The sequence below is a fragment of the Equus caballus genome, chromosome 25, assembly GCF_041296265.1.
Source record: "Equus caballus isolate H_3958 breed thoroughbred chromosome 25, TB-T2T, whole genome shotgun sequence".
NCBI lineage: Eukaryota > Metazoa > Chordata > Mammalia > Perissodactyla > Equidae > Equus > Equus caballus.
The window spans coordinates 33,267,327-33,285,018 of NC_091708.1; the positions used below are offsets into that span (position 1 = coordinate 33,267,327).

Here is a 17,692-nt window from a genome sequence, read left to right on the forward strand (position 1 = left end):
TCAGTGTGACCTGGTGATTATTCTGGGAGTGGCCAGGGAGGGGCCTCACACGCGCCTGTGAATGGCGGATGAGCTTCACTCACCCTGTGGGTTCATCCTGGTGCTTCAAGAAGCAGATGCCAAGATGAGATGAAATGTGCATAGATTGTACTAGGGGAACTCTCTGTGTGAAAGGAAATAGGGAGGGAACTGGGGAAGGCTGGAGAGCCATCAGACCAAGATGTAAGTCTTACCCCAAGTGAAGGAGAGAAGGAGAGAAGGTTGAGTGGAAGCATCTTAGACAGCCGTGCAGTCCAGAAGGTTCAGCAAAGCTTTGAGGGAGTTCCTGAGCCAAAGTAAAAAAATAAATTTTATTAATGGTATGGTCCCATTTTTGTTATTATTTTTTGTTGTGGTAAACTATACATAACATAATCGTTATCATTTTGACCATTTCTAAGCATACAATTCAGCGGCGTTAAATGCATTTACTGTGCAGTGTTGTGTAGCCATCCCCACTATCTATACCCGAACTTTTTTCATAATCTCCAACATAAACTCTATGCCCATTAAACAATAACTCCTTATTCCCCCCTCCCCTCTATTCCTGGTAATCTTTATTCTGCCTTCTATCTCTATGAATTTGCCTGTTCTAGGTACCTCGTATAAGTGGAGTCATACAGTATTTGTCCTCTGTGTCTGGCTTATTTCACTTAGCATAGTGTTTTCAAGATTCACACATTTTCTGGCATATGTAAAAATTTCATTCCTTTTGGTGGCTGAATAGTATTCCATTGTATGTATCTACCACTTTTTGTTTATCCGTTCATCCATTGATGGACGCTCAGGTCATTTCCACTTAGCTATTGTGAATAATGCTGCTGTGAACACTGGGGTACCAATATCTGTTCGATTCAAAGTGTTCTTGAGCCGGAGTAAAATCAGCCAACAAAGGAGTTGCCCGTCTCCCAGGAGCGGGTGCAGTGTCTTAGCTCCCCACTATACTCAGTCATCAGGAGACGTGGCCTTGGAGCACTTGTGGGGGTGGAGTTCAAAACCAGCAGCCGGGGCCCTTTGTCACTTACATTCCCTGTAGTAGAAAGGTGACAAGGTGCGTTCTCTATAGCCACCACACCCTGTAACATCTACCTAGACCTTTCGTGCCTCCTCTGGTTTCCATGACTCATTCTGCTGCCCCTAAGCTGTTTGGAGAAATCTCTGCTGCTGCAGCTCCCCCCACAAGAGTTGCCCCTGGATACTCACAAGGTTTGCAGTCTTTAAGGTGTAGGAGAGAGACTTCCTTTGTGCCCTACTTGGTCCCCTGGGCCCTGACTCTGCACATGCTCAGGGTGTCACAAAGTTTCTCTTAGACATTTCCATGAACTTCGCCTCTAAACCTTTTCTCCGTGGAGGCCCCAAACCAGCCTAAGGAGCTGCTGGTGGACAGACCCCATTCCCCCTCCTCTATCCTGGTCTTGTCTCACCATGTTTGTCCCCTTTTGTTCTGTGCCATCTCCCTTCACCCCATCCCCAGCCGAGTTATGGAGTGAAAACTCCCGTGTGTAGGACCGTAGAACAAAAACCAGTGTGAGGGTTTGTGTGGCGGAAAGGGTGTGTGTGTGTTTACACCGTAGTTTCCAAAGCTGGCTGATCACCCCAATTGCCCAGGGAGCTTTTTAAAAGCATAGATTCCCCAGGGGCCCCACCTCCAGAGGTTCTGATTCATCGCAGAAGTGATGAGGGGAGTGGAGAAGGAATTTTCCAGGTAAAACATGGAGGGGGGGAGTCAAGACATCTCAGGCAGAGTGTGCAGCGAGTAAAAGATGAGCTGTGAGGGGGGATGTCGTGCTCAGGGGCAGACAACAGCCCCGTGTGGCTGGAGCAGAAGGTGAGGAGTGCTAGGCCTTGAATCTGAGAGGTGGGGAGGGCCCCAGTTCATAAAGGGCCTCCAATGCCATGCCTTCGAGTTTGGACTTGATCTTGTAAAGCCTGCCTTGCCTACCCGAAAGGCTTGCTTTCATGGCCAAAGCAATCCACTTGACAAATCGAAGTCCTGGAACAGCTACCACCTGGAGCTCCTAGGCCCTTCGTTAAAGGCAGGTGGAGGCCTGTCTGGACAAGGCCAGCTCACATCCTGGAAACCTGTGGGAGCCAAATCATGGGTAGACTTGCCCATGCTTTCTTTGTTTCAGTTTATTGGCATTCAAGGTGGTTTCTTGACCAGTCTTGGTTTGTTGGTGGCTGTGGCCTCAGAGAGAGGTCTGCAATGCTCTGAGAAAAGAAGTTGCCTGAGACAACTGAGTTGCTTAGACTTCATATTTTTCTCTCAAAGGCAAAATGGCAAATCAGGAACACTATCACTTCAAACATGTATTTTCTCTTCCTAACAAGTTTTGAGACACCTTGGCTTTCATCATCTACGATGGAGAAATCACTGTGCAATGCCATGACAGGTGCCAAAGGGGTGTCTTTTGGAAAGAGAGTGGCCTGTGCTTGGATCCTGTGTCCTATCGTGGGCAATTCAGTTCAACAGATATTTATTGTGTGCTTTGTGTCAGGTGGTGTGCAAGGCACTAGAGATACAACACAATTTTCTAGGAGCCTCAATTTCCCCCAAATGGTAATAATATAGGTGGTACAATATAGTGGTTAAAATCTGGGCTTTGAATCCAGACCTGGATTCAAATTCTAGCTCCAGCTCTTATCAAGAGTGTCGTCGATCTTACTGAAACTTTGTAGCTTCCTTAGCTCCAAAATGAGAGTAAGAACAGTACCTACCCACTAAGATTTTAACCAGGATCAAGGGAGGTTATACTTAGCACAACGTCTGGCCCATAATAAGTGCTCAAAAGTGGTTAAAAAAATCATTTTTTTCCTTTCTTTTGTAAAACTAAGGGCCCACAGCAGGACCTAGTAGATATCCATGGAGGTGAAGACCCACTGTCCTGTGGATCAGATAAGATGTTCGTGGGCTGTAAGCAATGGAAAACCAGCTCAAACCAAATTAAACCATAAGCACGCTTACGCACTCTCATAAGTGATAGTGCTGACTTTAGAGGGCCTTGTGGGTGACTAAACCCAATGAGTCTGTCTGGGCTTCCTGTTAATTCTCTTGGCTCTGGCATTCCTGTTCTACTAGTGAAATATCTGTAGGTGTTCTGGCTCTTACACCTATGCATGGCAATGCCCAGAGGAAAAGAGAAGGGATTATTTCCAGAAGTTTTCCCAGAAAGGGGAGGAGAAGGGGGAAACTGTCCCCCAGTCCACAGGAAACCTCTCCTCAGGTCTCAAGGGCCCATCTGGGGTCACATGACCATTCCTGACCGAATCATGGGCTCGGGGGATGGAATTATCTGTAGGCCAGTTAGGTTCATCCCAGGAGCGGTGGTTGAATTCCTCTTCCCTAGGTGAGAGCTCTAGGGAGAGGTACCCAAAGTCGTGGTTCCTAGGAAGGAGGAAGAGGGTAAATGGATGCTGGGTAGACAGCCATTTTGTTGGAGACTTTGTTAGGGTCCGTGCTGAAAACAATAATTAACAGTAATGGTTCCTTACAGTCTTGTGGCATCTAGAAATTCTCAGAGGGCTTAATTTCCAGCCTATTTTCTTCAGAATCTTCAAGGGAAGAGTCTCAGCCTCCATCACAATTACTAAGTTTCTAGAGCTTTCTAAAACTCAGTTTTGTCAGTGGTTTCAATTTCCTTTCACAACAAACTCGGCTATGGAGTGGATTGAAAAGTGCTGTATCCTATTAGCAAGTGTTTCTCCTTTAGGCAAATCCCAGCCTGATCTGAGCCCCGGAGCCACTGAAGTTAGAAAAAATCTTAGAGATTACCCTAGTCCAATGATTCTTAAATCTTTGGACAGGCACGGAGTGGGGGTCAGCGTATCCCCTAAAGTTGTATGCAAATATGTGCTATATAGCTTCCAACACATTTTCAAAAGGTCTGAGACCCACACAGGTGTACCCCAACTTATTTTACACGTGAGGAAAATGAGGCTCAGGGAGGGGTATGACATATCTAAGGTCACGTTACAACTTCAGTGGTGTAGTGGGAAAGGCACGCAAGAGCAGTGATTTTAAAACTGGGATCTGTACAACTCTACAAGGTCTTCAGTGATTTTACAAATACTTTGATTCAAATTCCATTTTTAAAGTGGTAATAAATATCACAGCAACTTCAAACAAAATGGAGAAATTAATTGAAGGTAGAGCCTGATTTAAGACTGTAATTGTCTTTTAGAAGTCTGATTAATATTTTGTTTTTCAAAACAGGCTCATTGATTGATATTGTCATAAATGTGAACTTAATTTATCCTGCTAAAAGACACTGTAAATCTTTTACTGGTGCAAAGTTTTCTTTGAAAAAAAGGGGATTTGCTGCTAAAAAGAAGTTTTGAGATCACCTGGTTCACCATTTACTAGCCGAGTGATCTTGGGAAGCCCCGGTGTTGCGAGGGTCAGAGAGAATGTAGTTTAAGGAGCCATGTAAGCTCAACGATCCTTGGAACCCGGGTTTCCTCCCACTCAGGCCAGGGTGTTATAACATATTGTGGTTACAAATACCAGATCTAAAACTTCGGCCTAGATCAGATGACCCAAAACTAAAGTTTAAGATCTACTTGGGTATGAATGCAGAGTTTCACTCATCAAATGAACTTTGACAGTCTTGAAAAGTTGTCATGAACACGTGACTGCTGGTCGTGGATGGCGGCAGTGGTGGCAGGCAGTGTCACATGAAGATATATTTAGACGCCTTAAGAGTCTTGGTGTTAGATCAGGGTTTGAATCCCAACTCTGCTCCTTACCAAGCAAGTGACTTTGGCTAAGTTTAAACCGTTGAGCCTCAGTGTCTTCATCTATAAAATGGGGGATAATAAAGCATCTCATCAAGCTGTTTGAGGATAAAATGATGGAATGCATTATAAGTATTTGAGCACAGAGCCAGGTGCCTGGTGCTCCACAATTAACTGCAGCTATTGATTCAAGAAGGTTGAAGGTTCTTCAAAGGTTGAATGCTACAGGTAAAACCATTGGTTTTATTTCATTTATTTCTCTTTTTAAGTAGGGGGTATGCCTGTGTGATTAGCTGGGTGACAGCAAGAAGTGGGTTCCTGTTCTGTTTGGAGTGATGCAAAGGGAAGTGAAACTAGCCAAGGATCAGGCGGTACATGGATCTCAAGCTCCCTAGGGAAGACGGGTGGGTAGGGGCACCAGAGGAGCCTAGACAGGAGAGATGGCAGACGGGCTACTGCAGCCTCTCCGTCCCCTGGCCCATGAAGAGCACACAAGAAGCCAAGGCAGCCAGCCCAGGACTGGAGGACCAGATGCACCACTTCTGAAAAACCAAGTCCACATACCAAACGCAGGCAGAAACAGACTCTCACACAAAAAAAATTAGTAAAAGGGCACACTTTATTATGTACAGCACCAGAAAGGGAGGCCACCTGGAAAAAACTCTTGCACTAACACTCTCATCCTAGAGCTCCTTCGATGCTTCCTCCCTCCCAAGCGACTTAATTCCAACTATTGGGCTATGAATCCACAAGGCAGAAAAGCGAAGACTGGTTGGTATCTGGAGACAGGGAAACTCAAGGGAGAGAAAGCATTGTGACTCTGAGTCTGAGAAGAGATTTTCAGTTAGGATAGATGGTCGTTTCCTAGTCCTCAGTGGTCAAGGGTAAGCCACCTCACAAAAGAGATAAAATCATTATTTTAAAATTCAAAATATAAACGCAACTTGAGTTCCAAGTCAAAATGCTCCATACACATCTAATAAACTCAGCTAGGAACCTGGATGCATGGTGGGTCAAGTCTTTCTGAAATAACCTTGGAAATGGGGTTTAAAGGTGGGGATACTTAGGCTGGGATGACAGTGATCCAGCTGAGGACAGATATGAAGGGTGACTCTAGGTAAGGAAGCCACTATTCTTAGACTTCTCTAGAGGAAGTGGTACAAATGTCACCAGCAGCTTTCCAGACCAACAGGGAGAATGCCGGGGGGCCCAGACTCATAGGCATTTGCAATACGGAAGATGCTTCCTAATATTACACATTAAGCAACTGGTTCAGAAGGGCTGACTGCTTCCTCTTTCAGCACTAATGTATATGATAGAAAAAGAAAGACTAGGCAAATATATCTATATAGATATGCTAAGTTTGACAGCATCTTCTCAAGCTCATTGGATATTATGTGCCCAATATATTGTGAATTCCTTATACTACTTTAATGAATGGGATTAGTAATCAAGGTATTTCACAGCGTACAATAGTTAAAAGCACGCAAACAGTAAAATATTATAGTTTTCTGAAGACAATTTTTAAAAAAGTATTAGTCCTTATGCTATTCAAATGGGAATGTACAAACAATTGTTTATAGAACTTAGAGAAAATTTTATTTAAAAAAATCAAAACTATTTAGAACTTGATATATGAAAATATGTAAAAGTGAGAAAAAAAAAGCACTTTTGTGACAAGTATTTAGTTGGTTTGAAAGACCACAGAGGAATCATTTTCTGATAAAGAGGCTCAAATAAGTTTAAAAAACCCACATTATTTTAAAAGGACCTCTATAATAGTAGAATTAAAAGTCTTTCAAGGGTTAGGGTGATCATTTTCATTGATCTTGTCATTTCCTCCAGTGCTGACAGGTACTGGCAAGAAAATGCCGACCCTCAAGGGAGGATTATTTTGAAACATGGTTTGGGTTTAGAAAGTAAATGGATGTTAGGAAAATTTCCTTAATTAAGATTCCCCAGAAGTAAGGCACATATGGCCCAGAGAAGCTGGTTGTAGCCTAAGTCACTGTTTTCTGCAAAGTATTTGTCCAGCCAGGGTGTCAGGTGGTGGTTATAGCCTATTTTCTTGCCTTTAGTCTGGCTGCTGATAGAGGGTGTAGAACGACTCAATGAAAGTCAAAAGAAGAAGGATTTAACCTATTACATAATGATCTCAAAATATGAACTTTTAAATATTTTAAAGAGTAGGAGATTATCTGATATAAATTACAAATCTCTCTTGCACAGTATTTACAAGCTAACAATCTTCAGCTGTTGCTGTGATCACTGTACGTTCTAAGAACATCACTCTCAACATGTGGAAAAGGAAAAGGAGGGAGAATAGTCAAGTTCCCACCCTATTCTCTCCTTACGGGTTAAAGGCTGCTTTGGTCCCCCACTTCACCCTTGGAAGGGAAGAGCTCGTCTCTGCATTAGCCTCTGCGGCTCAATGTTTTGCCCCTATAATGCCTTGCAACATATCTATGGGCAGAGGGAAGACAATCGTCGAATTTTTCTCAGCAGCGATGGTGGTCAGCGTCTGAAGGTACCGGAGCTGAAGGGCGGCAGGAGATTCGGTGATGACCATGGAGGCTTCTTTCAGAGCCCTGGATGCATTCATCTCTCCCTCAGCTGCGATGACCTACGGAACAGTGGAAAGGAGGTCAAACTGCAGAAAATCGCAGGTGCCAAGCAACAATCTTCAAACTGGGGTATGTATACCTCGGGTGGTATACACAACTTTCCAGGGAGTACGCCAGAAGTGTTTGAAGGAAATCAATTTCCAGACACTCAGTTTCTATATGTTCTTTTTCCTATAACTGATTTGCCTGAGTATGTTCCTGAGGTCAAGACAACTTCTACTATAGCCCCCTCCCATTTTCCAGGGTACCAAACAAAGGGACAATTCAAAATACTGTGTACGGGTTGAGAAAGTGAATGACTCTAATGACTGGATACAAATCCTTTTGTAAGTCAGACAGATTTCCAATTCTTTGATTTCAAAGAAAGGAAAGAGGACCTTATTGAACTGAAGACCAATAGATGATTAAAAATATTTTTTGATGAAAGACTGCCATATGATTTTTTAGCACATAAATTCAGAGGGAGTGCTAAGGACTGTATGACATTACTTTAAACAAAACTTCCCTTTCCATCAACTTATTTATGTAAATAAGGCTTCTTACTCCTTATTTCTGTAAAAATGAAAAATAAGAATAGAATCAATGCTGAATCTTGTCTCACTCTAGCAATAAGTAATAGCCATCTACAAATACATGAATTTATTCCTCATTCAGCTCACTAAGAGAAGCAATTCTACTAAAACTTTGTTTCTTATTTAGGAGAAATTCTGAAACATTTAGAGCCGTGTTTGTAGTCACAGGACATTTTCAAAAATCTAATTTAACTTACATACTAAATGTGTTGCAGTAGAATAATAAAATAATTCATGACAAAATATATTACATTATATATTAGGAAAAGGATCTGTTGGGGCAGTGGAATAGATATACAAGTTCAAAGACAAAAAGGAACAATAAAAAATTCCTGACTGTTAAGAGCTTATTCACATAATTTTAAAGAGATGATGAAATCATTACGTTATTTAAATTTCACAGGATACAGTTAAAACAATGATGTTAACAGTTTTATTTTAAAATGTCAACATTTAGGGGCCGGCCCAGTGGCCAAGTGGTTAAGTCGGCGCATTCTGCTTCAGCGGCCCAGGGTTTCGCCGGTTCAAATCCTGGGCGTGGACATGGCACCACTTATCAAACCATGCTGAGGTGGCATCCCACATGCCACAACTAGAAGGACTCACCACTAAGAATACACAACTATGTACCGGGGGGCTTTGGGGAGAAAAAGGAAAAATAAAATCTTCAAAAAAAAAAAAAAGTGAACATTTAAAACGTGCCAGGAATTATATGCTTGTCAAGTATATAAGTTCAAAATGAAAATTTTTACATGCTGATAAAATGTGTGATGGAACATACAGTTTTTCTGAATGCTTTTGGGGGTTGCATGGGCAAAAACCTTTGAAGATCATTGGAGTGGTGGGGAGAGCAGGGGCTTTGGAGTTAGACGGACTTGAGCTCAAATCCCAAACCTAACCCTTACTAGCTGAATATCCTCAGAAAGGTAGTTTAACATTCTGAGCCTCAGTTTCTTATGTTAAAATGCAACAGCCCCTACCTCACAGGACCACTGTGAGGAAGGCAGAGAAGGTATATTGTCAAATGCATAAATGGAGGCTCTTGAATAGGAATGGCAAGTGACAAGTCAAGGCCTGATTTCTCGATCCACCTATGCCTTAATTCATAAAAGATTCAGAAGCCAAATCAAGACAGTTACTTTTAATTCATAATCCTAGGAGAAGAGGTGTAAAGATATCATAATCATCAAGATTTAAAGTGCAGTTTCACTAGGTTGTTCTCACATGGATCTCAAAATATTAATGGTTCATAACAGTCCTGTGCATATTGGAATTGGAAGCAATTATGATCAGTGAAATTTCATTCACTTATACAGTAAACTTCAGGGGACTTCTGGGTGTCAAGCCCTGTGTAGGAGCTAGGGATGGAGCGGACTCCCTCTGTCGTTTGGACTAAGATGAGGAAGAACACTTCAGGCAGAACACATGAACAGGTACTAAGGTATGAAAAAGCTGGTGTATTCCAGAAAACTCTAAGTGCCTGAATACCGTGTGAGGAAAGGGGAAAAGCGGGAGTTGAACGGGGCCAGGGTCTGAAGGGCGGTGAAGGCCAGGGTATTTGATCTTCATTCTGTATGCGATGGGAAGCCACTGAATGGTTTTAAACAGATAACCTCATCAGATCTAGTTTAAGAAAACACCCTGACAGATGTCTGAGGATGGATGAGAAGAGACTGAGAGCTATGAGTGGGACAGCTTCAAGAGCGACCGGTGCAATTCATTGGTAGTGGGGATGGAGGAGGAAATGGACTGGGGAGCTCTTCAGGAGGGAGAATCCACAGTTTGGAAGCTGACTGGGTATGTGGAGGAAAGCGGAACAGAGGCTGAGTCCCAGCTTTCTAAGTTTTGGTTGCCTGAGTACTGTCATTAGGTGAAACAAGGGATATAGGGTATGGTATTCACTGAGAGAAGGGCTTAGTTTAGAGGCTAAAAACTTTAACTTGTCACGGCAAACCATTATGTCCTTCCGAGGTCTGTGAGAAGGGGCAAGTGCCAGATATACTCAAAGAGAATCATGTCACTGTACTCCAGGGCAAGCACTGTAGAGAATGCATAAACAAGCCCCTGCCACGGGAATGGCAGGCTCTGATTTTTCTCCATGTCACCTCAGATGTCCAGTTAGGTACTTTTGTTTTTGTCTGGACATGGACCAATGGCAAAGATATCTCATCTTCCACTACCGATCTATACACCATCTCTTGGCTGGGAAGCCAGACCCACCGGGCTGGGCACACATTTTATTAATAGAAAAGCCACTCTGAGTGAGCTGCCAAAGACTTAAGTGCAATACCGCTGGCTTTGTCTAAATACAGGCCAAGTACGCACTGTGGATAGGATCTTAGAAAGCAAAGCAAGATATGTGTGGATGTTTGGGGCTTTTGCCAAATGTGCAGTGATTACATGTCAATCAACACTTTATCTTTACAAACCATCATTTTAAATCTGGCATTTTCACGTATGTGAGATTGGTACTACTGTCTCCTTCTGTAGCCCAGGTGGGCTGGTCTGAGAGAAGGGCAGAGAAATGAATGCAAAACCCTACAATTTTGCACTCATTGATAGATGACCAGGTCCAGAAACACGAGCCTGAAAGCACATGCCGGGCATTTTTCTGAGAGTTATGTAAAAGGAAATAAGAGAGAATGCAAGTGCAAAACATATTACATTTCAAGTCATTAGGAGTTTGTCTAAAAACTTTAAAAAGAGGTTCAGCTAACATAATGTGAACTTGTGAGAGAACCGGTCCTCTTTAGTGACTGGCTCCTTTCTTTCAAATCGTGTTTGCAAGCAATTATTTGTTCATTCTCTTTGTGGTACAGAGTTTCTTCATATGAATACACCATACTTTATTTATCCATTCAACTAGAGATGGGCATTTGGGTAGTCTCCAGTTGGGGGCAATTACAAAGTGCTGCTGTGAACATTCTAGTACATGCTGTTGGGTAAATAAATGAGAGCCTTTCTGTTAGATACGCAGAGCCAGACAGTTTTCCATAGTGGTTGTACCAATTTATACTCTCACCAACAAAAGATGAGTTCCAGTTCCTCCCTCACCCACACTTGGTTCTTTTCTTTTCTTTTTTTCAAAGCCATTTTGGTGGATGTCTAGTGTGGCATCTGCTTGTGATCTGAATTTGCATTTCCCTGATGGCTAATTAACTTGAGGAACTATTCTCTGAAGTCTCTTAATCTACACACTCTCCTACCCTTTCCCTTTGCAGTTTATTTGTTGAAGAAATTGTGACCCCTTTTTGCCATGAGAATTTGAACATACGGCCTTATGGTCAGGGTCATGTATTTTACGTAAGGGCTAGACTCCTTGTGATTCTGTGTGTCAATCCTAATCTTAAAGACAGTCAGTCACTGCCCGAGACTGCTTCCAGACAAAGCCTACAGCCCCGTCCATGTGGGAGCACAGTAATTCAGAATCCTAACCAGCTTCCTTTATCTCTCCTTATTGTTATTGAGGGAAGATAGGAACTCTTTCCTAACTTGGGAAACACTTGTAGAACAGGCTCAGTCCATTCTGGAAAGTCCTCAAGGAAGCAGGGAGGAATCAATTACTTCACTTTTCTGGGCTTCAATTTTTTCACCTGAATAGTGGGACGGCAAATAAGTTTCATTTTTAGGGCCAATTCTAAGCAGTTGAGGGTGACCTGGAGTGCTCTAGGAAGGTTCTGAGGTCAAATCTAAGCTCAGTGGAAAACAGTGCTGTGGTAATCACTGGCATGGGAATAGGAGGGTGGAGTGGCAGCATCTGGGCCAGGTATTTGTCACCTTCAGAAGATAACCTCTAAGGACCGTTTGGGCTCTGATATTCTGTATAGTCTATGTATGATAAATTCTATTACTCGATGTGGTTTGGAAATGGGGCTTTTGGTTAATGACATATTCTAGGTAAAAGCAATTCTCAATTTGCAAAATAATTAGAGTACAGTAGGGCATATTTAATATCATTATCATAAATATAATTTAGCCTTCTAAATGTGATGATTTTGAGAGAAAGCACTTGAGGGTTCTGCAGTATCACCAGGTTATCATCATAAGCATCAATTATCACATTAGGAAAACTGAATAATTCTGACTAATAGAAAATTCTGGATGCAGCATGTCAAAAGAGCTACTATTCTATTTGGTGCTGGCTAAGAATATACTGACCAATTTGTGGCTTAAAGAGCATCCTAATAGAAGGGCAGGGTTCTGTGGTTACCCAATTATTACCAGCTAACTACTATTTCCTGACAACAAAAAGGCTCCTTGTGTCTTGGAAGATCTGTCAAGACCACAGCAATCCCTCCTACGAAAACTATCCCTCTCCTCCACCCACTCACAGGCAAGGGGCTGTGGGACATTTTTAGTATCTGACTTTGCTCTTTGACCAAAGTTGGACCAAAGAGACTCTCTCTGCTGTGAATTTGGAATCAGGGCTGGTCTGTCTCCTTTAGTGTTCAACTGGAGTCAGACATTCTCCCCCTCAAGGTATCTGCAGTGAGATGTGGCCCAGGAAATGGAATGACTAGCTCCTTTGAGTCTTGACTGTTTTCTGGTCCCTGGCTCCAACTCTGGTGAGGCTTGACTCTATTTCCTACCCTTGGGTTTGGTGAGATATGCCTGTATCCTTCTGTGTTATCATCTCAATAGATCTTTTCTAGGTTTGGTTAACAAATATTTCCTTAGCATCTCCCATAGAGGTCAAGTGCCTACGCAGTCTTAAGACACAGGCAGGGATGATGAAAAGAAAGGGGAAAAAAAGCAGACATCAAAGAAAGATAAGTGAGGGGCCAGCCCCATGGCCGAGTGGTTAAGTTATGCGTTCTGCTTCAGCGGCTCAAGGTTTCGCCAGTTCGGATCCTGGGCGCGGACATGGCACCGCTCATCAGGCCATTCTGAGGCGGCGTCCCACATAGGGCAACCAGAGGCACTCACAACTAGAGTATACCACTGTGTACTGGGAGGCTTTGGGGAAAGAAGAAGAAGAAAAAAAAGAAAGATAAGTGAAAAAAAGGAAAGAGGAGAGAGAGGAAGAGGAAACAGTACGAAGATCCTGAGAAAAGAGAGAGAATAAAAGTGAGGACAAAAATAAGGAAAGAATGAATGGTAAGCAAACTGATAAAACTGCCCATTTGCTCTGAAGTCAGAAGTGTTAATCTATCCTTAATAGCGGATTGGGAGAATAAAGTATGGGACATATAGTTACAAAAGAATGAGTTAACTCTATACATAGGGACCTGCCCACAAGATGTTAAGTGAAAAAAGCAAGGTGCAAAATAATGTGTATAGTTACTTTTGTAAAACAAACAAGACAGTAATCTAACAACCTAGTCAAATAAAACCCAAATAAACCCTGAATGATAATAAGAGCGGTGGCCTCCAGGGGGATACGATTTGAAGTGATGGGGTGGGCTTTCATCTTTACTAAATACTTCAGGCTTATCTCAATTTTTTAAGAACAAGCATGTTTTATTTTTTTGTAATCAAAAAGAAAACTCAATAAGAAAAATAAACTACAAAAAAAGAAGATACAAAAAGATTACCTTGGCTCGGGCCTCCCGGGATGCTTCTGCTTCTGCAGCCATAGCTCTCTGGAGCTGCACAGGGAGTTTCACATCCTTAATTTCCACACGCTCCACTTTTATTCCCCAGTCGTCAGTAGCGTCATCCAGGGTAGCCTGATAGGAAGAGAGAAGGCAAGCTAAAAACGTTCAGCCCAGCCCTGGGGCCTCAGGTAGTTGTCTTCATTGGGACTGGAGCAGATAAGGCACTGGGGCAGAGTTTAGCCAGATTAGTTACCCTGCGGTGGAAGGAATGCTCAAGCAGAGACTGGGTCACTGGGGAGCTGATCTTGATTGTGTTCCTAATGGTGGGGTTTCCTAAAAGGGCCAGATAGTAACTGTTTAGTTTCAGTCTCTGTGGCAACTATTTAATCCAGCCATTGTAGTTCAAAAGCAGTCACGCATAATACATCAACCGATGGGTGTGGCTGTATTCCAATAAAACTTTACTTATAAAAACAGGCGGCTAGCCGACTCCTGAGCTAACGTGACTTTGTGTGAGCCATATTACTTCTTTGTGCTTCAACTTCCTCCCTTTAACAATGGTAGGAATAAAATCATATTATCTATTTCATGATTGTTGAGGGAATCAAATAAGATCATAGATTTTACACACAATGAAGTCTCTACAAATAATAAGACTTCCAATTTACAGTCCTTTACCTTTTTTGAACAAGTCAGGTTTAATCCATCATCTATTGCTCAAGCAGGACTGGAAAGCATTAAGAGTTACAAGAGAAGTCACGGGACTCACAGAGAGAATAAAGCTTGAACAATACCTGCTCTATCTTGCTGAATGGCCTCTGAACTATTAGGTGACAAAAAAAGTTATTACTAATTCTGGAAAAAAAATATACACTGGAGGGAGTAAAAAAAATGCATGCACCTGAGTGTTACTAACCCATGAGCTATTGGTGTGAAAAATATCCCCTTCCATCAAGTTTGGGAAAACCTTTCTAGGAAGAAAAAGGGCCAGTGATTCCTCAACTTGAATCAAGAAAAAGTTCTCAACCATTAAGCCTTTGCTTCATGTTTCAGTTTCTGGTGAGTGACAGCATTAGTGCACTCCTCACCTGCATGTTGTGTGCAATTTCTTCTCTGTCAGAGAGGATCTGAGAAAGGTTCTTGGTGCCCAGGACATTCCTCAGAGTAGTTTGTGCCAACAGACGGGTGGCCGAGTCAGCGTTGGTGATATTTGCCACAGCCAGGGTTGCGTTCTGAACACGGTAATAGACCACGCCATCCACACTAACTGTCACTGAATCCTTAGTCAGGATCTATGGGATAAAGAAAGCAATTTTACATCTGTTAACCAACTGTTTCTTTAACATAACTGCAAGGAATGTCATTCTATAGAACATCTTAAAACACTAGCTGATTTTCTTTAGTAAGTGCTAGCGACTGAATGCTGGTGTCCCTCCAAAATTTGCTACGTTGAAACCTAATCCCCAACGTGTTGGTATTTGGAGGTGGGGCCTCTGAGGTGATTAGGTCATGAAAGTGGAACCCTCATGAATGGGACTAGTGCCCTTATAAAAAAGAACCCAGAGAGCTCCCTTGCCCCTTCTGCCACGTGAAGACACAGTGAAAAGATAGCCCTATACGAACAAGGAAGCAGGCCCTCACCAGACACTGAATCTGCTGGTGCCTTGATCTTGGACTTCTCTAGAGCTATGAGAAATAAATTTCTGTTGTTTGTAAGCCACCCAGTCTATGGTATCTTGTTATAACAACCCCAAAAAACTAAGACATTAAAGCATCAAAAAGTTAATTATGTCTTTAAAATTTTAATAAAACATATTCATTTATTCATTAGTTCTACTAATTCATTCAATTATTCAACAAATATTGAGACTCCACTCAGGTACCAGGGATAAAGTTATGAAAAAACTTGTTCCTACTTTCAAAGAGTTTGGGGAATCAAAGGAGGCCTCAAGGGACAGAGGATGGGTAGTTGCACGTGGCAGGGATGATACCTGAACTAAGTTTTGAAGGAAGAAATAAACATTTTCTGAGGGTGGAGTGAAAGAGTATTTAAGGCAGAGAGAATAACACGTGCAAAGGCACAGAGGTATGGGAAACCCTAGGTTCGATGAACTATCAGTAGCACAGTATCACTGGAAGAAACAGTGAATGGAGAATGTTTTTATAGGGTGAGGTCAGGGTAAAAATATATTTACAGCATGCTACACAAAAATACTTAACAGGACATAGTGAATCAATACTTCCCACCATTAGTTGGGTATACAAGCCCTTTGACATCTGGCCCTCTGGCCTCATTCCTCCCCACTCCCTGCGCACACTCTATACTAGATGATGCACCACGTTCCATGGCCCCAGGCCTTTATGCAGGCTGCCCCTCTGCTTGGATGTCCTCTCCTCTCTCTCCCTTACAACATCACCTTGGCGTATTCTCACTCATCATTCAAGACACAACCTAAGTGTCTTTTTCTCTGTAAAACTTCCCTGACTCGCTCGGCAGAGTTAAACACTCTTCTCTTTGTACCTTACTGCAGTGACGTTATTTATTTACATCATTACTTCTCTGTTAACTAGGAATTTCTTGAGGGCAGTTTGTCTCTGTGTGTCTAGCACTGGCAGAGCGCACGACACATAGCAGGTAGTCAATAAACGAGAGATGAACTGAAATGAAAGGTGGTCCTAGAATACAGTGATTGACGAAGAGTGCCCCCGTGAGTCAGGAGACCGGGAACTGTAGTTCCAGCTCCGCCTGCACCTCCCTCGGTGATCTCTAGCAAGGCTTTCAAACCGTTTGACTTAGAGATTCCTCATTTGAGAGAGGGGCTAATAAGACTGCCCAATTCTATGCAAATTTCTTTGAAGATCAATTAAGAAGAGGTTTGTGAATGAAGCCCTTTTGAAAGGGTAAAGAGCTATGTAAATAGAAAGTAAGAACAACAATGATATAACACCGCTGTTTAGTCCTGCCAGGCATCAACGCAGTAATCCTTTTTTAGTAATCTAAAGATACTTCTAACTTGGAAGAGAAGTAGGGGATTTGTAAATAAAGTATATTACCATCTTGTGTGAAAATTAATTGTTTCCCATGATGTGATGAGAAAATGTGTATCATTTCTAAACGAATTCTTGTGACTGTGACTGTGGCACAGCCAGAACTTTCCCAAGCTGCAGCCTCTCTGCCTACTGTTTATTGTAGACAAAGTGTTTATCTCCCTTCACAGTAACTTCACCGGGGATCAGAAAAAGGGCTGCTTGCCAAGTTCCAAACTGCTCTGCATTCAGCAGCTCGTAGGAGAGAAGGGAGCAGCTGGAAGGCAGAAGCTGACAGCAACCCTGCCAGATGCCTTCACTGTTGATAGAGAAAAATGTCAGAAGAATTCCCAGCTACCCGGAAAGGGGCTCCTTCTGAGAGTCAATCTTCTTGAAAGAAGGGAAAACATGCAGAGAATACAACGATGCTCTCAGTCTTGTTCTTGTGGGTAAGGATGACTTCTGGTGTCACCACATATGTGTGGATTATAAAGTCTGATCTCACCAACTACTTGGATCAGTACCAGCAAGGAATTCCTAAGCTGGTTTCTGGATTTTGTGACAAGAGAAGGCAACATGGCCAGGCTCCACCACCCTGCTGAGTACCTGGCTTTGGCCAGGAAACACTGACAGTATTCTTCTGTCCCTCCCTTCATCAAGTTTTTAGGCTTTCTGCCTGCAATGGTTATTCTGCCTCCTTAGACGTGAGTACCAGAATGGCCATCATTTCAAGAACCACAATGGAGCTAGTGCAGAATGCAGTTGGCATGAAACTGGAAGAAACAGAATCCAAAGAGCTGCATTTTAGTCCTGGCTCTGTCACTGTAGTCTGGAGGAATTCCTTTGTCTCACCGTAACAAAGACTGCTAGGGATTCTGCTGTGAGTTTCCACTGTGATAATATTTGTGAAGTAGTTTGAAAAAGCATGAAATAATTACTAATATAAAACACATATGCTTTATCTAAAATGGCAAATGAGCAGCTTCTAATTCTTTGGCTTCTAACCAATTTATCTAGACTAAAATCAAGAACCTTAAGAAGAAAGAATATTGTACTAAACAGGATTTTCTATCAGAAACCCATAGAAGAGACATTTGGGAGTAAAAATGATGGCAACAACGATAATGCTATTATACTTACATTAACATTACACTACGTT

At 42.4% G+C, this 17,692-nt stretch overlaps 1 protein-coding gene and 1 long non-coding RNA gene across 2 annotated transcripts in view; one reads left to right on the plus strand and one right to left on the minus strand.

Moving 5' to 3' along the window:
* Positions 1-5,374: 5,374 nt before the first annotated feature.
* The window catches only part of STOM (stomatin), a 28,145-nt gene continuing 15,827 nt past the window's right edge, over positions 5,375-17,692 (minus strand). The window contains exons 5-7 of the mRNA XM_005605751.4: positions 14,595-14,798; positions 13,504-13,638; positions 5,375-7,396 (exon numbers count right to left, since the gene is read on the minus strand). Of these exons, the coding sequence (XP_005605808.2) occupies positions 7,202-7,396; positions 13,504-13,638; positions 14,595-14,798 (534 nt within the window). The 3' untranslated portion in view covers positions 5,375-7,201. The remainder of the gene's footprint in view (positions 7,397-13,503; positions 13,639-14,594; positions 14,799-17,692) is intronic.
* On the plus strand, positions 7,276-8,749 carry LOC138920791 (uncharacterized). The gene is made up of 2 exons (XR_011432588.1): positions 7,276-7,466; positions 8,427-8,749. It is a non-coding gene; the product is annotated as an uncharacterized lncRNA (long non-coding RNA).